Below are 24,045 nucleotides of genomic sequence, written 5' to 3' on the forward strand. Positions count from 1 at the left end.
TTATCACGACCTCTACAATGTGCTCTATGACCCTGTCTTCAGCGTCGCCGTTGGCCTTCAAACTTTCGTGGTTGTCAGAGTCGTCTAGAAAACCACCCACGGTACCTCTTTTGTCCTTTGAAAACATTCCAACAGTATCACGAATAGCGTCGCATGACTCTGAATCCTTATCGTGTGCATAAGAGCACCCGCCATAATCGGGGTCACATTGTCCATCCTCATCATCATCACGGGGATAAGCCCTCCACAACCTCCTTATCCAAATGAGAGTCGCCTAATTTCTCTAGTGTCCGTGTGGTACACCCCTTCCTATGCGACACCATCTTTGTCCTTGCTTTCCAACATTTCACGTGTTCTTAATCTCAGTCGTCACTTTCCAGCACATTTTATGTCAACCCAATCCTCCAATCACCATTTGCCACGTTAACCCCATTCACTCCTTCAATCCCACTTTCAAGTTTTATTTTTTCTTCTTCCTCAATGGAGACCTCACTCCCCAATGTCCATACTCCCTCCCCACTAAATTTCCAAAGCCCCCATTTATATCATTCACTTTTCAATACCTACTTTCTTATGCCTTTGAACCCCACTTTGGTAGCACATTGCACATGCCCTTGCAAGTGCCTTTTCATCTTTCCTGCACCTTTAAAAACAAAAAAAAAAAGTCCAAGTTTCACACAGCCCACAATAACTTTTGGTACCCCAAAAAAAGTCTCAAGCTTTATGCCTTTTAAATTTGCACTTGAATTACTTTTGGTACCATTTTTCTTGCTATGGATCCGCATCCTACTTTTGAAGCCTCCTTGCAGCCATCATATGAAGCATCCTTTGACTAAATTCGTTCTAGTACAATGGTCTGGATTGGCTCCTGAGGACACCAGCTGGGAGCATTGGGACACTTTGCGTGCTTCCTATAACCTTGAGGACAAGGTTATTTTCCCAAAAAGGGGAGATGTTAGCAATACTATCAATACGGAGCACACTAGGAGACAAAAAATGTGAATGTATGTATACATGATTTTGATGATGTCAAAAAAGAATCGAGATTAATACAAGATTGCTTCAACAAACAAAGTCTTGCTTCAAGATTTCTTCAAGATCAAGCCTTGCCTCAAAACAAAGGGTTTCAAAGTCATCCAAGGCTCTGGTAATTGATTACCAAGCAGTGTAATCGATTACCAGAAGGCAAGTTTGAAAATAATTGTTAAAAAGGGTTTTGAATTTGAATTTTAAACCTGTAATCGATTATCAGATGTTTATAATCGATTACTAGCAACGGAATTCTGGAAATTCAAATTCAAAAGTCATAACCCTTCAAAATATAACTATGTAATCGATTACCAGAAACCTGTAATCGATTACCAATGAAAAATTTTAGAAAAAACTTTTTGAAAAGACACATCTCTTCAAACCATTTTGAAAAGGCACGAAGGGCCTATATATGTGTGTGTCTGATTTCAAAAAGCAAGAGAGAGATATTCCAAGAGAACTTCATTGCCAAATGCTCTCTCAAAAGAAACTCTTGGGAAAACACTTGCAAATTCGTTAAGAGTTCATCCATGGACTTCAATTGTAATATCCTTCTCTTCAAGAGAGAATTCCTCTTCTTTCTTCTAATACAAAAAAGATTGATTAAGGGACCGAGGGTCTCTTAAGCTGTAAGGATTCCTGAACACAAGGAATGAGTTGTCCATGTGTGGTTCAGACTTTATAAAATGATTTTACAAAGAGAAAGGAAAATATTAAGTGGGTTGCTTAAGGACTGGACATAGGCACAAGGGTGTGGTCGAACTAGTATAAGAATGAGTTTGCATTCTCTTTTCCCTTATCTCATTTATTTTGTTGCAATCAATTTTATCTTACATGTTTAAAGAACATTATTAAATTGATTGTTGCTTCTTCTGCATTCTGAGCCTATCTCATTTAGAAGGGGTTAAAAGTTTGTTAGTGAGAAATTAATTCACCCCTTCTTAAATTATTGAGACCGCTTGTCCAACAAAAAAGGACCCTCAAGAGGCCTACACACCTCAATGACTACGTTTAGTCCCAGCTCAAGAAAAGGACAAGGCAACAAAATATTCTCATTGCCTTATCAACCAACACCCATTAATTTTGTTATTCCTTTATTTTGCAATGTTATTGCAGCTGGCCAATGATTGGCAACAACACTTCCTTTGCTTGTATTCTTTTATAAATATCGTTCAGGCAATGGAATAAAACAAAATTGTTATCCTCATCATTCCTTTTACTTCTTGCATTAGCTTAGTAGTCTAACAGTCTCCCCTGATACCTCAAAGGGTTCATGTAAGTAATAATTTTTTATGGTAAACTTTCACAGACTTGTAGAGAAGATTAAGGGTGAGGATGATTTGCAAAGTGGGAAAGAATCTGGCTAGGAAAGTGAGGGTTTAAGAAATGGGTCATTTGGGTCGCATGTTGTTGGAGATTTTGCACATGTTTGTGGAAGGGTTTTGGGTCGAGAAGGTGTATAAGGAGGTATATGGAAGCGCCCGTGGACTCATCATAGAGGAAAGATGGGGGGTTGGAAGTGGGGGTTTTGGTGTCTAATGGAGGTGAAGAAAGAAAGGTTATCATGTGCAACAAGATGTATGTTGGGAATGAAGGCTTTGAGGCCTTAGAGTAAGGATGAGCATCGATCAGGTTTATCCTTACTCATACCCGATTCAAAAATTTTGGCCGATCATTTTATTAGACTTGAACTCAAAATATATGGGACAAGATCATATTAGGTTGACTTTTGAACACAAAATACTAATTTACACATTATGTATAATTAATTAGTAGAATAAATAATTTTATTATAAATATAATAATTATGAATTAATAATAAATTTAAAATTTTATTATTAATACATAATTATTCAAAAAAATTATATTGTTTAAGAAAAAATTAGATATTAATACAAATGGTGATTTGTGATTAAACAAGATTATAAAATTATTTTATATTATCAATGTATAATCATTAAATTCAAATAATAGAAATATGCAACCATCATTTTTACCTTTATAGATATTTATTTGCTTGGATAAGTTTTTGGAAAGCATTTCATTTTTTTTCTTATTTTCTTTTTCTAGTTGTTACCTAAACAAATATTTCTCGCGCTCCTCCCCTCTCTCTTTACCTCTTAGTATATATGCTCTGCACTGACTTTGGCGCATGACAATACTGCATCCAAATCTTTATGAACTTGGTTTTCTTTTTGAGAAATAAAAGAAATGGAGAGCAGCCTCTACGACTTTTACTATTCAGCCACTTACTCAGACGAGTCAACAATGGCTCCATTTGCGCCGTCTAACAAGCCTGTCTTTGGGAAGGAAGAGGATGTTTCAAAAGTACTTCGTGCTAAAGTTGCTTCCCATCCTCTATTTCCTCACCTCCTTCATGCCTACATGGATTGCCACAAGGTTATATTTATATAAAATGTGAATGATACATATTTCCAATTTTCAAGTGTCATATATTGATTTTAGAGTGCTTTAGGGACCAAAAAAACCCTCTTTAAAATGGTCAATTAATCATCACTAATAAGATGTACTTATGTAGTGTTGTACTTAGTGAAGTTAATTATATGTTGTGTTAATTTTATTTTATTTTTTATTATGACTAATTTCTGTGTTTTAATTTTCAGGTGGGAGCGCCGCAAGATGTGGCACACCTATTAGAAGGAATCAAAGGAGAGCATACATCTGGGGTGTGTCAGATATCTGAATCTGAAGGCTTCTTGGGTACGGATCCCGAGCTTGATGATTTCATGGTATAATTTCTTCTTAAAAAAATTCAATAACTAATTAAATCACAAACCCTAATCAAGTTTCTCTCACCTTAATATGTTGCATATTGAAGGGAACGTTTTGCGATTTATTGGTGAAGTACAAATCAGATCTTTTAAAGCCCTTTAACGAGGCAACAATGTTCCTCAACCTCATGGAAACTCAGCTTCACTCCATCTGTAACAACACTCCTCCTCAACCTGGTCTCTCTCTTTCTCTCTTTCAGATCTCTCTCGACACTTGTTGGCTAATATGATTATCTGTTCCTATTTTTATTTTTTATGTCGATAAATATTAATTGTTAATATTTTTAGTTTTTTATTTTCATGTATTCTCTAATTTTTGAAATTAATCCATACATGTGTTATGGTCACAAGCTATTTGCACCAAATTAATAAAATAATATGGGAAACAAATCAACATTCATAAAAATAATAATAATGAGATTAAGGTTAGCAGGTTAGACAAAAGGTCCTAAAGCACGTTTGAGGAACTTGCTGGCACACATGGATGCACTGTAGTGAGTCACGTGGTTTGTGTTTGCTTTGGTAGCCATGTTATGTTATACGTACTCCTCTTGCTTCCTTCATGATAAGATTCATTTAATTACCCTCTCTAGCTAAGGACATTTTATATGTGTATACTACTCTCTGCTGAGCAAAGAGTATATATATATATATATGCCGAGGGCTGCTTGACTGAGAAAGTTGTTTCAGCTATGTGAGTCCTGATTTATGGACATCCAAAAAATACAAACACCTTACATCAAAATATCAATTATATCAATCATTTATCTCTCCCCTCTACCTTCTTATTTCTCTCTAGATGTAGATATCCTTGAGTTTCCAAATATATTTCTTTTTCCTTTAGCGGATTAGTTATACCTATATTAATAATTTTCGTTAGAATTAAACAGGGTATATATATAGTTTAAAACAACCAATAATGATATATGTTACGGGGTCTAGTAGCAACAATCATAAATTAACTACAAATAGGTGAAGTCCTAGCTTTATTCATTCCTTCATTCAACCAAGGGATATGTCCATCAACTAGAGTGAAGGAGGTATGCTTCATATCTTAACATTAAAAGGCTCCAATCGTCAGCTATCATTTGCAGGAATTAATTTCTTTAAATGCATAGAACACGAAACCAATGTGTTATGATACACTTTTAAAAGAGTGATGTTCTTTGTACAAGAGAAAATTTTATAAAAATTTCTTTACACTCATTTATTTTATTATAATATATATATATATATATATATTAATTACCTATTTTATTCCCTATTTCTTTCTCTTTTTTCTATCTCTGACTCTTTGTATAAATTGTTTTAAGATTCAGTACTTCTTTTAAAATTTCGATTTACATTTTTTTATGCAGAAGTTAATACAAAGAGGGAAGAGAAAACGTTATATATGTTCATGTTTTTTTTGTTACATACTTTCACTGAAACTTTAATTGTTGGTTTTATGGTTGCATTTCTTAATAATTATTTTCTACTGGTATACTTTTTTCATATATATTCGTTGACTTTAATTTGTTTCTGTTGCTGTTCGGTAGGTTGAAGATTTTCATGTCAGTCTGTTTGGTCAAGAAATTCTTGTTACATGATGTTTAGTTCATCTCTCTTCATTGATGATAAATATTTCAATTGTTAAAATTTTGCACACTTTTCTGTTGCATGCATGAACTTATATGATGACACTCTATGCGTTTAAATTTTGAAAATGCTATATAGCCAGAAAAAAATTGACTGGTTTTATTTTTGAATTTACTGAGATTTGAGGCAATGGGTCAAACTATTCAAAATGACAAACCATTCATCTATTCAAGAGTCAACAGTAATTTCAACTCATTTGACAAAAAAAAAATACACTGCAAAATATCAGTAAATTAGTTACTAATGTAACTTGCTTTTTTTCTAAGTAATTCTGAGGTCACAAAAATTTTAGTAACAATTTTTTAAAAAAAATTACTTATAAATAATTTCGTTACCAATTTTAATTTTTCTTTTATTTATATGTTATCTAATGTGTTACATAGAATTTCATAATAGAGCTTTTATGTCTTAAGCATGGTGCTTGTTTATTTTCTTTTATGAATTACTCTTTCTCATATTATATATCACACTTTTTAAACTTATTTATCCTATATTGTTTTATATTATCGCAAGGGATTTTAGTAATGAAAAAGAAAAACAGAAAATTTTCATTGTTGGAAAATGGAGCAATTATGTTGGTGAAGTTTGCAGTTAAATTTGATTCATCTACTTTATTACAATTTGGTAGTATTTTTCCTATGCATTTCTTGCATTTAATAGTTTATACTAGTTTGGAAGAGTTACATTTTTTTATAAGCATAAGTGGATATCATTGAAATATTGTAACCAAAGTCAACACAAGTCAAGAAATCCAAAATCAAGTGAATTTCTTAGATTGTTTAAGCTGGTGTTCTCCCTCCTCTTTCTATCTTCATTTTTTTTTTCCTTCATTCATTATACAAGAAAAAGTACAGGGAAATTGAGAAAGTGTATAATAAAAGGGTAAAATGTAATTTATCCAATTCCAATCATTCAACGATCAATATTAAACAATACTTTTTTATTAACCTAAATAAGTATTAAAAAAAGGATAAAGGGTGAATAAAATAAATGTATAATTCAAAATCAACATGATGTTATATGAACGATTTTTTATAAGAAAGAAGCTTGCACTATTAACTTTATAGCGTAATTAACTTTGATTTGTTGGAAAGAAAATTGCAAATTTTCTCTCTTTTAACTCCTTTACATATTTTATATATGCTAGTATACTAGTTTATCAATTAATATCACTTTGCATGTCACAACATTCAAACTATAACTTAATTGAAATATTAGACTCTTCATCACCTGATCATGTGTAACACGTAATGCAATAGATTTATGGATTAATATTGGAACTTTAATTGACTTCTTAAAACTATAACTCTAAACAACTGTAAGTTCTTAGAATGAGAAATGCATGCATATAAAAATTCTACTAACCTAAAGATTTATGAACATGACGAAATGAGATAATTAAATTAAATACATCAAGTTAATTAATTGCTTTTTCCATTTCCAAGGCAGTTGTTGGTAAAAGAAAAAAAAAATTGCTTCCGCGATATAATATGATTGGTTGGTATTCAGATGCAAATTAGTTCATTTCGTATTAAATGTGTAGCATATTTTTTTTATCAGCAAATATATATATATATATGAAAAAAAAAGGTACAAGAAATACCCCAATGTACAAACCAAATGACCCATCCCTTGCATGAATACTCTAACTACAGGTAATAATATAGTTATGCCCATAACAACATAAATATAGTAAAACCGAAGTTTAGAGCCTATCCACCAGCCACATATATATGTAAACTGTTATAGTGCAGTGGAATTTCATGCAGTTTTGTTGTTATATAGTTTTAAGAGATGGGGTGGATTCATCATTATATGTAAACTGCAATTTATAATATGATTGGGAAGGTGTTTTAAATGTAGTGGATTAGCATGCGTTTTGTTATAATGGGCAACGGCAAATCCATCTCATTTGTACCTCAGATGAGTTAGATTCTTTAATAGAGAGTTTTATTTGAAACTCTATGTTATAATACTCAAATTATAATGATGTCTACTAGACATTGTGGATATAATGAAGTGCATGAGTCACTGTTTAAATAAAAAAAACAGTGATATAAAGACACTTCTCGATCCCTCACACACACACACACACCTAGCTCATTCCAAGCATCACCATTTTGGCTACTTTATTCATTTCTCTCTCTGTCTTTTGCTTATGCAAATCCATGACCCGCTCCTCCTAGGATGATCTGCATCAAACTTTTCTCTTAAATATTTTATAAATCTTTCATAGTGTTTAAACAAGAATGGAAGGAAAGGAAGGAAAAGGTTTTATATAATTTTTCCTTATTTTGTTTAGGAACTTGGAGATAAACAGGAGAAAATGAGGAAGCCAAACTGTATTCTTTCTTATTTTTGTCTCTACTTTAATATTATTTGAGAACTTTAGAGAAAGGAAAAAGTGATTTATAATATTTAAACTTCTGACTTTTCCTAAAATAAAAATATTTTCTTACATTAACATTTAATATAAGTTGCATAAATTGTATTAACTCATTAGGGTCAGACTAGTAAAGAGAGTTGAGATATTATACATGAAATTATAAGTTTGAACCTAATAGGATCGTACAAAAAAGAAGAAGAATTGTATCATACTATCTTAAATTTAAGTGTTTTGATGTTTTTCTCCATCTCTTCTTTTATATATATATATATATATATATATATATATATATATATAACTATTTTTCCTTTCCTCCTTTCTTTTAACCAAACAATATTTGTGGGGAAAAAAGTTTTAAAGTACTCAACTGGAACAGTACTTTGGAGCCAATTTCAAAGAGCTATAATTATGGGTATGGCCAGATGTCTGTTTTCTTTGATCTTTATCACTATGATTCTGTTCCAAGTAGTGGTGTGGTTGCACGTGTTATATACTGATCTCATTGTTTCCTGAGAAATCTACTCCTGTCTCTTCCCTTTTCTTTAGTTTAATCGCCTATGCTTTTGAGCCTATCCATTAACCCTATTTGAAATTGTTGTATACATGAGGCTTTTGTACTTGAACCCTAAGGGTTGTCGCAAAATTTATTTTAATTAGTAATATCTTCATATAATCGAGGATAGACAGTATATTTTATACGATATGTGTTCATTCGATTGGCTATTTTGAGTAAACCAGTTCCAGTTCCGGATAAAGCTGCTTTCTTTAATTTGTGCATATTGCGCTGGATCTGAAGATTATGGATTTGATTTGGTGGAAAATAAGAGTGATCATATTGAACGTGGAAAGAGTTAGTTACTCTGGATTATCCACTTAAAACGCACACACATGAGGCTTTATATATATGCTTTTTCAGGTGATTGCATGCCTGTCTATTGGTTGTTAAAATATTCTTCTATTAATGCAGCAGCCAGCAGGACACATGATCGAAAAACTTCTAAAGGAACTGTTTCAGTGTTAATAATTTCTACCAAGCGTATAGTATCCGTTATTTAGGGTAAATGTTTAAGTATGTGGGGGAGATATAAGATTAATTTAGTGGAAAGAGAGATATTTAAGAGTTGAAAGGAAATAGAAAAAAAATTATGAGTTTTAATTTTTTACTAACATTCTAATAAAAATTAATAATTAATATTGACTTATAAAAGAAAAAATATTTTAGCTTATGCATATTGCATGTTGCCTTATTGCATGTTGCCTTTAGGGAAAAGGAAAAAAAAATAAAAGCTAAGGAAATAGAAAAAAAATTATGAGTTTGAATCTTTTACTAACATTCTAACAAAAATTAATAATTAATATTGACTTATAAAAGAAAAAATGTTCTAGCTTATGCATATTGCATGTTGCCTTTAGGGAAAAGGAAAAAAAAAAAGCTAAGGCACCATTAATATTTTTGGATTTATATGTTGTGAGAGAATGACAAATTATTAATTCAAATTTCAAATTTTAATTTGTTTAACTTAGTTTTTAATATGAAATAAGTGAAGGAATAAGGAAAGGTAGAGAAATGAAAAGAGAACAAGGCAAAGGAAAACAATTTTAATTTCCTAGCCTATTTTAGGATTTTGAAAGAAATAGGAAGAAAAAAAGAGGATTAATTTCCTCGATCTCTTTTATATACCCTCAAATGTCTGATTTTTTGTTAATTTATGAATATATAGAATAAATAATGTTAATTTCCTGGATGTTTAAAATTAACATTATTTATTTTATATATTCATAAATGCTTAAGTTATATATTACGTAGAAATTCATGCATGCTTAAGTTATATATTAACATTATTCATATGAATGACTATATTTGTGAGTTGTGACATTATGCTTAGCTTGCGATACTTTAATTTCATATGTATTTACTATGTCATGCACGTATCACATTCACATGTAGTGCATAAAAAAGCTACTAGCTAGGATTGAGTTAGAGTTTGTGTACGTAGTTCAATTCAAATAAACTTCATTGCCACATTGTTACAAGAGAGAGATGCATAAAATTAAATTTGGTCTTGTTGTTGAGGTTGCTCATTGCTTCTTCTATACATATTACTGTCTTTTGGGTCTTTTACATATATCACCAAATAATGACTCTATATTAATCTAGTATATGTGTCATGATTGCTTTGTAGTTTATATATTGTTTGTAGATTATACCATTGGTAATCTATTGTCAAGTCCTCTATAATTTCTGACTGTTTGTATTATAATGGAGCAAATAAATATTCATGCTGTTTTAATTTATAGCCCAAACCAAACTAGAAAAACCTACACACAATTTCTCTTCACTGTTTATAGCCAAATTCATGGTGATTAATTTTCTTGTTCCTTCTCCGGCTTGAAATAAGTTTGTTTCCTTTTTTTTAATTCCAACACTTAATAGCAGTACTCTAGATTTTCTCTGCAGTATAAACGCCTCTTAAATGTTCATATAAAATGTCACATCGCTTAAGTAACGAATGAGAGGATCGAGTGAGAGTAAAACAAGTTTTTAATTGAGTGTAAAATGAATTAGAATTAAAAATAAGATTAAAAATTATGACTCTCCAAAAGTTGGACCCTCGCGGTAATTGTGTGCACAATTTTTCTATGATTGATAAATTAACTGGTTCCTTGTTTGTACAATTCCGTGAAGGTGCAATGTTTTTCATGGTGGGACCATGGTTGAATGGGCATGCACACCAAACAGCCAAACGCATATTGGTTCATGATGGGCAAATGAACTTAATTAATTTGTATTGGGTTTATGAATAACAATTTGTGTTTTCATGTGATAGATGAAGTTACTCATGGATCACCTGGAAAAGATCTTAGTAGGGTGAAGAAAGAGGCAATTGAGGGCAAGAGGATGGAAGTTCAAGAGCTGAAGGATAACCTTCTACGTAGATATAGCGGTTATATTACTAATCTGAGGCATGAATTTTCCAAAAAGAAGAAGAAAGAAAAACTACCAAAAGAAGCAAAGCAAATCTTACTTTCATGGTGGAATGTTCACTTTAAATGGCCATACCCAACGGTAAACATCTTTTCTTCCAAGAATCGTGTTACAAAATTAATTTGGTGTGAAATTATATTTAGTCCATGATCTTGCCTTGGCTTGATTTAGAAATTAGAATGAGACATTAAATTAGAACAAAGAGGAGCCTTAATAACTAGCAACACAACTCTTTAGCATATTCATCCAAATTACACACTCTATAGCTTTAAAAATTACAAAATAAAAAAAATTAATTACATAACAAGTGAGATTTGTGAAAATTTTATTATTTTCAGTCGGTCAAAAGTAGAGACTATGTTTAAAAGAGTATATTAAAGAATATATTATTAATTAGTATTTCTCGTATATATACAAAGAGCTTATGAAATTAGTTTATAACATTTATAATATTTTTAGGTTATTTCAAAAGGCTTTTCGATGAAATTTATCTTCAAAATAAATTCTTTTTTACTTACTCTAAATAAGTTTCATGATTAAATTTACAGTATAAACTCTTAAGCAATAAAAACTTATTTTTTTTATCAAGTCTTTAATTAAAGTTGTTCATTCAATCAATTGAATTAACCAAGGCTGGCTGGGGCATGTTTTGACCTATAACTATGCTCTCATTGGCCCAGGATGCGGATAAGGTTGCCTTAGCTGAATGGACTGGTTTAGACCAAAAGCAAGTAAATAATTGGTTTATAAACCAAAGGAAGCGCCATTGGAAACCAACAGAGGAAATGCACGCTGAAATTTTGGATGGTCTCTATGGATCCCTGGACGAGTGAGAATGACAAGGGTGTGGGAGCTCCTCCTTCATTAATTTTTCTTTGTGCAACATAAAATTAGTGATGATTGATCACAATAAGTTAAGAGTTTTATGCTCATGAACCACTTCTGCTTTATTTTGCTTTATGAATATTGTCATGTGGATTATATTGCAGGATACTTGTAAATAAAGAGTATATAAAAATAAATTAAAAGCATTGAAGGAAAGATCAATTGAATCCATAAAAGTTATTTATAGAAGAAAAATGGAACATATCAACTTTAGGCATAAATATGTTTTTTATCATATATATATATATATATATAATTCGTATTTGCTCTCTGATATTTGAAAAATTTTATTTTAGATCTCTGTTGTCGATTAAGTGATGACGTGTATGTTAAATATTTGATAATGTAATTTGTGACGGCTCAAAAAATCATCCGTATTTATTTTAAAATCAAATTTAAAATAAATTTCTTTTTCTTGCATCGATCTCACCCTTCTTTTTTGCCTCTCTCTCCATTGTCTCCTCCACTCCTCAACCAAATTTAAAATAAATATGTCTCCTCCACTCCCTTTCCATCATCTTCTTCTACTGATTCTACGTCTTCTCATGAACTAACTCCCTCTCAATCCCTTACCTAATCCCTTCAATTTTCCCATTTTTTCAATTAATCAGATTTGCAAAATCCTAATTTCTCTAACCCTAACAAAACCCCCAAAATTCAAAGCAGAAGTTGGAGATCCGGCAAGTTCAAGATTGTTGGAGGGAGGAGGAGATTCGACGATGATGACCAAGAGAAAGAGGTAGCAAATGGAGTCAAACTGCGAGTCCGCATGGCGATTGTGGATGAAGAAGCAGAAGCTGCTTGAAGACCTCATCAATGGAGGAGGAAGCATATGTTGAGATGGAAGCTTGAAACAACATCCTCAAAGCACAGACCATGGAACTTGCTAACCGGTTAAAGTTTATGAACTCCATTCTCAAGATTGTCGATGAGGTCGACGACAATGGTGAATCCTTCAAGATTCTACATATTATGGACCCTCTCTTCATAAGTTTATTGTTGATGTTCCTTCGAGGTCTATTTCTTTTTAAAAAAAAATGAGATATGTTTTAGAAGATGAAGGTTGAAGGGAGAAGAAGGTAGGTAAAGGGTTGGTGAATGACTCAGAAGAAAGTCTTCAATGTTTGACTTATTTATTTTCTACTTTAATTAATTCTGCTAGTTTTTAACCGTCAGAAAATTTAAATTTAATTTTGAAACAAATACTGATGATTTTTGAGCCGACACAAATCACGTTATTAAATATTTAATAGACACATCATTATTTAATTGATGATAGGAATTTAAAATAAAAATTTTCAAATATCAAAAAACAGATACAAATTTTTTTTTATCAAAATCAAATATAAAATTTGAGTATATATTAAGAATCAAAAACATATTTAAGTCTTAAATTTATGACACTTTTAATTTTCTTTTTTTACAAGCAAAAATACCAGTATTACTCAAAATTACAAAGTTTCAACAATAACAATGGCCACATAGATATCATTCTTGACACCTTCATAAACACCGAATAATACAATACTCACATTTTTACTTCCACTTTGCTTACCAATGGGTTCACCAATTCCATTACACAATTGCTGTGAAGGTCATCTTAAATCATTGCTTCCAATAATGTATGACAAGAAGAAAACTAAAACTTGTCCCACCAAAATCTGTCGTACCTTTCTTAACTGCAAAGAAGTTCAGGCATACCGTTATACAGGTTATAAAACCAACAATAAAAAGTATATTTAAACTCTTTTACATGTGAGCTTAGTCATAGGTCATAACCAAGAATGGAGCTTCACTGCCTCATCAACTTTCTCAATCTCTATTGTCTTTCCTTGAAAGATAGACCAATTCCTCACTAAACAAATAGACCACATCACGGCAAACCAAATGATACTCCACAAATTTCTGATTTTGCAATTGCAGCTAGCTAGTACATCACAAAATTGAAAAAGAAAATGTTTCTTACAATCCTTATCCATTGCTGAAGAAATACCAAACCACTTTAAGCCTTTCATCCACACTGTTGAAAATTTTCTGCACTCGAAGAAAATGTGAGAAGTGTTGTTTCTACATCACCACAACCGGCATAATCAGAACTATGTGACACTCACACTAGTATCCCCTCAAATCCTCCAATGAAAGAATTCTATTGTGAGTTTTAAAAAATAAAGGATCTAATTGATTTTTTTTTTAATATTGCACCCTTCAGTTGGCCTATGGTAGGATTTTTTATCCTACCGAGTTGCTCACCTGATAATCGGTTGGTCTTTGATCTGTTAATCATCTTCCATTGAACTGTCCTGTTGGAAATAAATTTGTATGTCCACGATCTAAGTCATAATGTAATCAATTCTAATTTTAATAATAAGGTATTATTTTATTTTCATTGTCATATTTCACTATTTGATTAAATGGTCCATTTGATAATCTCCTCGATTAAAATTAAAGACTTGTTATTGTAATAGAGATTATGATAATGAGAAACAAGTTTGTTCTAATTTTAATCTAAATTATTCTTGATCATAAGATTATTGTAAATAAGATATCAATAATTCGAATAGATTAATATATTTGTGATAGTATTTATTGGATAAATATTAATAGATCTCATTTATTAATTTGTATATATAGATGAGTCACATGTTGATGTGATCATTGAACTGACTGAATTGAAATTTTCTAATGGTTAAAATTTATCATAAACTGTCAATAGAAAATTCTCAAGAAGAGGTATAATTTTGTTTTGACCTGAGATTGTTATAGTAATTAACAAGTTATTTGTTCTAATTTAATTCCGGACATCTAATGCTTTAGAGCAGTTGTTGAATAGATATTCGATATGATTAAATAACTGTAGAATTAATGATTAATCAAGAAGGAATTCATCAACTCTTGATAATGAGTTTAAGTTCTATGAATAAAATTATATCCTGACCAGGAAAATTAAATGAAAGAAGAAATGAGTTTCTTAAGTCATTATGAGTTAACTCAAAAGGGTTTGAGAGTAATACTATACTCTAGGGTTAACCCGTAAAGATGAAAAAAATTATTACACTTCTCTTCTAATGGTTCTTGAAAGTAAAATGTTACTTCATGTTATCTGGACGTTAAGAAGTGTTGCTAGATGTCTATCTTGATTAGTATATTAATTTGATTAATATATTACCAGCTTAATATTGAACCTACGAGATCACACACAAACAAGTATTCTAATCTCTGTTAAAGAAATTATTTTAGTATTTGATGATTAATTAAATTAAAGAATTTAATATGATCAAATGATTAATTGATTTCAAAAAAGGTGGAATATTATTATATTTTTGCTAGCATTAAAAATATAAATAATATGAAAGATTTGGTAAAAGAAGAGAAACAAACATCTATGATTTTGTATTTGATAATTTGGGTTGAAAATGTGGTTAGATAGAAGTTTGACCTGATTAATTATTATCTCAATTTTAATTGTTAAATGATTAGCAATAAAAGGTAACAAGAAATAATATATCTTAAAAAAGGATACTATCAATAATGATTTTGATTTGATCATAAATTTAATATCTGTAGGATGCTATAAATAAGCATTGGGCTGCATGTTAAAAGAAATTCAATATCACTTTTTTATTCTTATTTTTTCAATTGTCAAAGTTGTTGACGATGGTATAAATACACGTAGAGTCTTCATACTATTGAAAAAAATTTATGTTTCAAGAACTCATCAACAAATACATTTTTTAATATCATCTATTTATAATATAATTTAAATATAAAAGATTTTTTATTATATAATGTATGTTTTTGAACACTCTTTTTCCTAAAAGGTCCATGATATGCAAGTCAAAGATTCCAAAATAAATGACAAAATGGGATACGAGAAACCATCCCGAAAATATCTAAGGCTGTTTGATGTTTGAGTAAGGTAAAACGCCCAATATAAGCCAACCTAGATCAAGTAGTAGACAAATTACACTTTCGCATTTAAATGCTTTTGGGTAAGATCTCTTAATTCTAGGTAAGACCAATCTACAAGAACAAAAGTAAAAAAACCTATTAAATAATTTTAAAAAAAAAATAATTTAACCAACTAAATATTAAAACAAATAAAATAAGAGAGGCCCCTGGTATTATCAACTCCACAACATGTACAAAAAAAAAAAAAAAGTCCACAACATGGTCCGTTTTTGCGGTGCTGTGTGGACCGGTGCCTATCCTCTCTCTGCCGTTGTGTGGCGCGCGCAACGAACTTGCAATTGCAAGTGGATGAATGACCGCAACGACAACGACACTTCCAAAACACATTTTTTGTTTTCTTCCTCAAGTTTCCGAAAACCAAGTGGAATCGCCAATTCTGCAAAAAAAGAGAATGAGATTGCGTGCGACGACGTCGTTTTAGCACCGCCACCCATGACGACTAACTCCGATTCTTCTTCTGCTCCTCTCCACTGGAAGTTCTCCCAAGTACTCGGCCAGCGACTTCCCAACGAGCCTCTCCAAAACGGTTAGTCGTTTACTCAACTCATCACAAGTCTCTGCGTTTTGGTGCTTTCTATTGCCGTTCACGATCCAACTCGTTTCGTTTCGAGGATCTTGCTCAGACGACATCATAACCGCCGTTGCGTTCGAGAAACGCGGCGATTACCTCGCCGTCGGCGACCGAGGTGGGCGCGTTGTGATATTCGAACGCGACGATCGGAAAAAGAATGTGAGTATCGCGTCGCCACGCCGTTATTCGAAACGCCGTTTTTTTTTTCTGAACTCCGTTATGTTTTTCGTTGTTTGTTAGGCTAGGAATGACCGAAGAGAACTGGAGCAGCGGGATTTCGCGACTTCGCGGCATCCCGAATTTCGTTTCAAAACGGAATTTCAGAGCCACGAGCCCGAGGCATGTTCGTAATTAGTCGTTGGTTTAATTTCTGTGCACTGTTCTTTAAAACATTTACATTCTCAACCAATTAAAAATCATTTTTATATGTGAGAAAGTAAATATTTTGAACACTCTTAGAACATCTCTTCTATCATTCATCGGATACTTGTTGAAGATATTTTGTATTATTTTGAGTTTTTTTATAGGAATAAATACTATTTTGAGTTTATTATTAGAGTTTAATTTCTATCTATTTTCACACAAAAAATTATAATATTAGTCGGTCAAAAATTATAAAAGTATGACTTTAAAAGTAGTCATCAAATCCGTAAAAATATTATACATGACAATATATTATTGAATTAAAATATAAAAATATTTATACTATTAATACATAAACTATTTATTCTTATTATAAAATCAAGTTATTATATATAATATTTGTAATTAAATGGTCGAGTTAAAAATGTTTAAAATTTTTATTTCATTTTTTATTCTTATTTTTTTCTATATTTTTCTTTCATGCCAACCATCTTAGTGTATCTTTTTCTCTCTTTTCTTCCTATCTTTTTCTTTATCAAATAAAAAAAAATTATACAAAACTGATATTTAAATAAGTTTTCTCTAATCATTACAGTAGTTCAATTCTTTCACCACTACTACTATTATTATAATTATTATTATTGGTTTATGTAGTTTGATTACCTGAAGAGTGTGGAAATTGAAGAGAAGATTAACAAAGTAAGGTGGTGGATGTCCAACGACAGTTTGCAATTTATTCTTTCAACCAACGACAAAACAATTAAATTGTGGAAGGTTTGAACATGCCTTGTCATGTTTTCATTTCTAATTTTAATAGTTCTGTACAATTTGCAAATTTGATTAAGGTGATTCTAACCTGTTTCACCTTGCGTTCCATATTTGAATAATATCTTATTGCTTTCTTTTTGTGTTCTGTGGTGCTTCTGGGGTAGGTTAAGGAACATAAGGTAAAACAAGTTAAAGAAATGGCCCCTCCTTTATGCTCAGAAAATATGCTTTTGGCTGAAAGAAGTTTCGTACCAGGGCTGGAAACCACGGCTAATGGCTATCATTTGGAATGGATAGAGAAGACACCTAAGAATCATTTGCTGCCTCAAGACATTGATGGCGAGGTTGGTTCTTGGGGAAATAGATAGCAGTGCTTGGGGAAAAAGATAGATTGTGTATAAATACATGATTGTTGGTTGATTTCTTTGTCATCAGATTGGTGGAATGGAAGACCCTATCCGTGCAAAGTGCCAAAAAGTGTATGCTTATGCTCACAGTTTCAATATTAACTCCATCTCAAATAATAGGTGCATTCTGCTTCCCTTTTATCCATGGATGCTTAACATCCTGTTCTCAGTCATGTGAAAACATAATAGGAGGATGCCTTCATTTTATTGGCATTGTTAGTTACAAAATTAAATAACAGTGGCGTCATGATACCTCCGCAGTGATTATGAGACCTTCATCTCGGCAGATGACCTTAGAATCAATTTGTGGAATCTTGAAGTCAGTGATCAGTGTTTCAATATTATTGACATGAAGCCATCAAACATGGAGGATCTTACCGGTAACTTTGTTTATCCACAATCTTCGTGCATTCTAATTCTTGGATGCTCTCATTCATATTTACATCACTACGAATACTAATTCTGTCTAATGATTCCAACCAAAACAATTAAATATTTTAGATGTTGTAGAAGTAACAGATTGAAGATATTTTATCCGAGGAAGCAAGCTTTCCTAATGTGAGTAATTTATTCCTGCTCAAAAACTTAGAGCTTGTTTGGATACATGCTAAGAGCTTTTGAGAACTTCTCTATTGGAAAGATAAGTTTTACTGCTGGATCACTACTGTCGGGAGGCCTAGAATCAGGAAAAGAAGTGTTTATACTTGGAATTCTTTATCTACCCAGGTTTCACACAACCCTTGAAAACCAAGTTCTTGATCAAATGGTTTTCAAATGTAAATTGATTTCGATTGGGTAAGGAAATTATAGTTTAGGGGAAGAAATTATAATTAATTGAAATTACAAAGGATGGTATAAATAGGAAGAGTTGGTTAGAGATTCTCCAACCAATCTGATTATAATTCAAGCTAGTCGATTAGGGAGATACAAAACATGAGATAAGGCTTAGATTAGAAGAATTTGATCATATTCTTAGTTTCTGGAAGAATTATTTAAAACAAAAAATCCTAACAACTATAACAGAAATATCATTTACCAACTTGGTATGAAAATGCATTAAACTCAACCAGATAGTTGATACCGTGGACTTATTAGATGAAAAACCCTATCCAAGATAGGCCCTTCTTCTTGTTGCTTTTAATCTAAACTTGTTCTAAACCAGTTGGACACTTTTAAGTTGTTGCCTCTCTAATTTTTTTTTTAATGCTTACTAACGTTGTTATATATTGATTAGGCACCTGTTACTGTTCCTTTACCCCTTCTAGTTTGGATCATCTTCAATAAGTCTTTACTCATTTCATTTTCCTAAATGCAATATAGATATTCACTAACAAGGACAGTTTTTGCTTCTTTGTACTTTTTTGTCCATCAAATTGACAATGACTGTTGACTGTTTGCTGCAATTCTTCATGTTTGCCTTTCTGGTTATTTGCCAATGCGAAATTACACTTATGGTCTTGTTTCTCAATTTTGGAGGATCCATTGTTCTCCCCAAGTGGTATTTCATCAAATGATGAAATGAAAGCATTTCTGCTTCTATGCATAGGCTATATTTTGAATTCATCAGTATGATGCATTGATATTGCTTCTATAACCTATTGACTAAATTCTGTTAAGTCATTATTATGTCATCTATGTCATATGCATCATATGTGCTTGCCATGTTATTTTTGTTCTCGATTTGGTCTTTTAACTGATTTATTCTATTTTGTTTAGAGGTTATAACAGCAGCTGAATTTCATCCTTTGCATTGTAACCTCCTGGCATATAGCAGCTCACAAGGTTTTATTCGTCTATCTGATTTGCGACAGGCAGCAATATGTGACCATGCTTCTAGAATGTAAAATAGAACTCAACTCCCTCTTGAGTTTAGGCAAAGTTCACTTTCTTGGATTTTACTGTTTGCTAAGCTATTCCTATATTCTGATACTTCTCATTCAGCTTGATTATACAGGTTTCAACATGGAGAGAGTTCTGGATCAAAGTCATTTTTTACAGAAATCACTTCTTCCATCTCAGACATAAAGTTTTTAAATGATGGCCAGCATCTTATAAGTCGCAATTACATGAATATGAAGGTTTTCCTATTATTACTACTGTCATGTAAATTTTGATTTCAAAATTGTATTCTAGAGCCTATCTTATGCTATAGTTTTTTTTCTTCAAACACTAGTGGTTTGGCGGGGTTCTCAGTTTCTTTCTTAGTTTCTTTTCCAAGTTCTTGTTTGTCTTGTAATTTTTTCTATAAATCTAGTTAGACTTGTTTCCTTGGCCCTTGGAATTTAGATGTTCTTTGGTTAAGTAGCACCTTAGAAGTTTGGAAAATTAGAAAATGTTTCCTTTTGAAGCCAACATTGTTTTTAACTGTTCTTTGAACACACGCACAAAACATAGAAAGCATATTGCCGGTACCATACCAACTAACAAATGCCATTTCCATTTGTCTTGCATGTTACACTTATTATTGTGATTTTGTGATCTAAATTGGCTTGGCTATGTTAAGTTTTTCCATTGACTCCAATGAACAGACAGATGAGACAATCAATTTTAGTTACACAATAACTCAAAATGCAAATCTGTAAATACAAAAACTGTACAAGATGCCTTGATTTCTCATGGCATTAGAATTATGCCTCTTTATTTACTTTAAGGCATTTATATAATTTCATTTCTTATTTTAGCTTTGGGACATGCGTATGGAATCATCTCCAGTCGCAATATTCAAAATTCACGAGCATCTGCGTCCTAAGGTTTGTTGAGAAATTTGTATTTTAAGGATTTTGTTTACTGTATAATGAAGCATAATTGTGGGTAATTTTCTGCTTTTATCATTTTTGCATTTATCAATTCCAATCTTGGCTGAAGTGGCAATAGAATTTTGAGGCATTTGTTGTCCTCATTCATAAAATGCTGTCATTCAACAATCAACAGTCATCCCTCTGTGGTGAATGAGAGAGTAAATTCTATAGGCTTTGTGTATTGTAGAATACCTGCACGATTCTGAAGTAGAATGGACTTGAAACATCATTTGCCCCCTCTCCTTTTCTGCTTTTTCTCCTGAAGTTCTATAATAATTATTCCTAATGGGAAAAGGCTTCGTTATTGTGAAATTATTTTTCCGAGAGCTTTACTACATATGTAACAATCCTATGGATTATGTTTCCTCGTAATTGTGTATCCAGTTTCACTTCAAAACTTTTGGTTTTGTTGCCCATATTTCTAGAATTGAATTACTTGAATTAAGAGGGCAATATGTCAACAGTGCTTTAATAGTTATTTATATTTCAAGCATCAACAACAGAAGACTTTTCCAACTAGTTGGGATTGTCAACCTGAATCAAACAGAACCACTATGTTGTCATAAACTAAACTTTCAGAAAGGCCAGTTAGATCTTTAGTCCATTTTAACAGTTTAATAGAGTTCTTTTTTTTGGTTTTGCTCTCTCTAACTCTTTCCTCCATATGATCAACTTTTTTTATTGAGGCTTCTGTCCTTCTCGCATGAGACATGACCATTAACCACCTTAGGCATGACTCAACCGTCTTTCCCTCAATAGCGTCTCCTCTTACTATCTCTCTATTGCATTTATTCTTGATCTTATGTTGTCTTGTATGTTCACTCATCCACTGTAACTTCTTCACCTTTGCGACTGTTAGCTTATGCACTTTTTGGCACTTTATCAACCCAACATTCATTACTATAAAGCATTACGAGTCTTATAGTTGTATGGTAAAAAATTTCTTAAAGCTTGAGAGGTGCCTTTTAATCACAAATAGCACCTAAAGCATTTTTCCATTTCTTAACCAATCTTGAATCTAATGGGTTACAATACAGCTCCATCTATTTCTCCATCACTCCGTATAACAGATTCAAAATACCTAAACTATATAAGACTCCTGGTATAGTGTGATCTCCAACTTTTACATCTTAGCGATAGCACACATCTTGCTAAAGTTACATTATAATATTTTGTTTTACTTCAAGTCATCTACTTCTACAACTCTAGTTTACCATTTAATCCTTCTCTTGTCTCTCCCATTTGGATCATATCATCTGCAAAAAGAATGCATTGTGGAACTAGCTCTTGGATATAAGCACAGAAACTTATCAAAGTCAAGGTAAAAAGGATAAGAGCTCAAAATTGACCCTTAGTATAATCCTAAAGTCGTTAGGAAATCTTGAGTGGCTCCACCATGTGTTTACATACTAATGTTAACCCCATCATACATAACTTTGATTGCTTGACCATATGATACAAATGGGCCTTTTCCAAGCCAATGAAAACCATTTGTAGATCTATTCACTTTCTCATGTATCTTTCCATCAATCTTCATTAGAGGTATTTTTACTTACATAATTGGCCTGCATAGCATAAACCTGAATAGGTTCTCTATAATATAAGTCTATTCTTTACTCTCCATTCAATTACCTTTTCCCATATTTTGTGTTATGGCTTATGAGCTTTATCCCTCTATGGTTAGGGTAATTCTACATATCTTGCTTGTTCTTGTAAATTGGATATATCAAGATATAATTTTCTCCACCATTTTGATTGAACTTTTCTGCTTTCAATTATGAAGTTTTTTGAAGATCTTATAGCTTTTTTCTTTTGGAGGGGTACTCCAAAGAAGTTGATAAATTCTGTTTCTTCCCATGGTTGATAGCTCCAGGTTCCCATTGTTTTATGCAGTTGCCAGAGTTATATAATAATGACTGCATATTTGACAAATTCGAGTGCTGCTTTAGTGGTGATGGACTCCATTTTGCAACTGGTTCTTATAGGTTTGTCATTTTTAAACCAACTGCAAATATATCTCATGGGTTATGTTAATACGGATCAGTTGTTTGTGTTGGTCTAACCTCTGCATCTGCATTCTGCAAACCATGATGATTACTAAAACAGTGCCTATTTTGTCTTAGCAATGTCGTGCGGATATTCTCCCCGGGTTCTGAAAGGAAGGAAGAGATCAAACTAGAAATTAGAGGAAATTCTCACAGGTCTGACACCATATGAACTTGGAAAACAGAAGAAAAAAAAAACGTTGACTCTTTTTTTCTGCTTTTTTATTTTTGGAGTAGTTATTAACTTTTTCACAATACTGTCATTTGTCACGGATTTTTGTTTGATATTTGAGATAGCCACCCAACCCCACAACTGCACCAGAGTGACACTGCTATTGTTTTCCATATCATTTTTCTTTTAATTTTGAGGTTGCAAAGTGCAAACATTCTTCCCCCTAAAACCTGTAAAATAAAAAGTTATGCTCCCTATGGCATCATGATGTTACTAACATACAATTATTCACTCCTATGTTTTGTGAAATCATGTCTCTATAACTTGATGAATGCCAAACTAAATCGGCATCGCATGCTTTGGAAATATGTATCCATTCCATTAAAGTACATGTTATTCTTTATTCTTATTTTACCATTGTCACTCTCAGGAAGGTTATTCACCAAGCTAAGTCTCGAGTTAGAAGGCCTTCTCTAAGCAACCTAATACCTCGTGAAATTTACCAGCATGGTTGGCGTTTCCTATACATACACTTTTCACCTTATTCTCTCTTTTTATTTGTGCTTTTACCATTATCTTCCGTTTCATTTTTATTTCAACCTGACGTCCCTTTCTGTTTTGCAGCTCACACTGATTCAGAGTCTAGTAGAGCTGACTTTTCTTGTAACTTAAGCTCCAAGCTGCTACATGTAGCATGGCATCCTACATGCAATCTAGTTGTATGTGCTGCTGAAAGTAGCCTAGTATTATATTATGCGTAGTTTGTACGTACCTTATACAGTCTAGTAAAATTTAAGTCTACTCTAGATGTGCCACATAATAGAGAAATATTTTAAAGCAACCTCATGTCCCAATTAACAACACTCTTTCAAATATATTTACTGCTTAAATAACATTTTGGTCCTTTAAAGATTTTTGTTTTGATTTTAGTCCTTTAAATTTTATTTTTTATTTGTTTATGTTGTCAAGTAAAAATGTTAAATAATAATAAAACAACGATGTTAGTTATCTATTGACTTGTCACATCATCAAAAAGTCTAATAGAATAGTCACATGTAATTTTAGGTTGTCATTTTTCATTAAGTATACTCCGAGGATGGTCACTCCATATTACATGTTCACCTCAACCACACGTCTATTGTGCTTCTACAAAGGGTGGTTATGCGTCAATGGTTGCTTTAGCTAAGGGTGTTCAAAATTGAACCGATCCAAAAAATTAACCAATAACCGATCAAG

At 32.0% G+C, this 24,045-nt stretch overlaps 2 protein-coding genes across 3 annotated transcripts; both read left to right on the forward strand.

Annotated features, from left to right (window-relative positions):
* The first annotated feature begins 3,123 nt into the window (after positions 1 to 3,123).
* On the forward strand, positions 3,124 to 11,911 carry LOC102662019 (homeobox protein knotted-1-like 6). The gene is made up of 5 exons (XM_006578578.4): positions 3,124 to 3,429; positions 3,654 to 3,779; positions 3,869 to 3,998; positions 10,674 to 10,912; positions 11,512 to 11,911. The coding sequence occupies exons 1-5, from the start codon at positions 3,241 to 3,243 to the stop codon at positions 11,662 to 11,664; spliced, it is 837 nt and encodes a 278-aa protein (XP_006578641.1). The 5' UTR covers positions 3,124 to 3,240; the 3' UTR covers positions 11,665 to 11,911.
* A 3,947-nt stretch (positions 11,912 to 15,858) lies between these two features.
* Positions 15,859 to 23,704, forward strand: LOC100795137 (serine/threonine protein phosphatase 2A 55 kDa regulatory subunit B beta isoform). 2 transcript variants are annotated; one of them, XM_006578580.4, is made up of 14 exons: positions 15,859 to 16,211; positions 16,309 to 16,415; positions 16,497 to 16,595; positions 17,274 to 17,393; positions 17,552 to 17,731; positions 17,823 to 17,914; positions 18,056 to 18,174; positions 19,511 to 19,634; positions 19,749 to 19,872; positions 20,476 to 20,544; positions 22,486 to 22,577; positions 22,716 to 22,793; positions 23,240 to 23,319; positions 23,434 to 23,704. In XM_006578580.4, exons 1-14 carry the CDS (start codon positions 15,884 to 15,886, stop codon positions 23,568 to 23,570), a joined length of 1,749 nt encoding a protein of 582 aa, XP_006578643.2. In that variant the 5' UTR covers positions 15,859 to 15,883; the 3' UTR covers positions 23,571 to 23,704. The 2 variants fall into 2 exon arrangements, with proteins under 2 accessions (XP_006578643.2, XP_006578644.2); XM_006578581.4 differs by lacking the exon at positions 23,434 to 23,704 and having other exon boundaries at positions 22,460 to 22,577; positions 23,240 to 23,372.
* The last annotated feature ends 341 nt before the right edge of the window (positions 23,705 to 24,045 follow it).

This window comes from Glycine max, chromosome 4 (assembly GCF_000004515.6).
Source record: "Glycine max cultivar Williams 82 chromosome 4, Glycine_max_v4.0, whole genome shotgun sequence".
Lineage (NCBI taxonomy): Eukaryota > Viridiplantae > Streptophyta > Magnoliopsida > Fabales > Fabaceae > Glycine > Glycine max.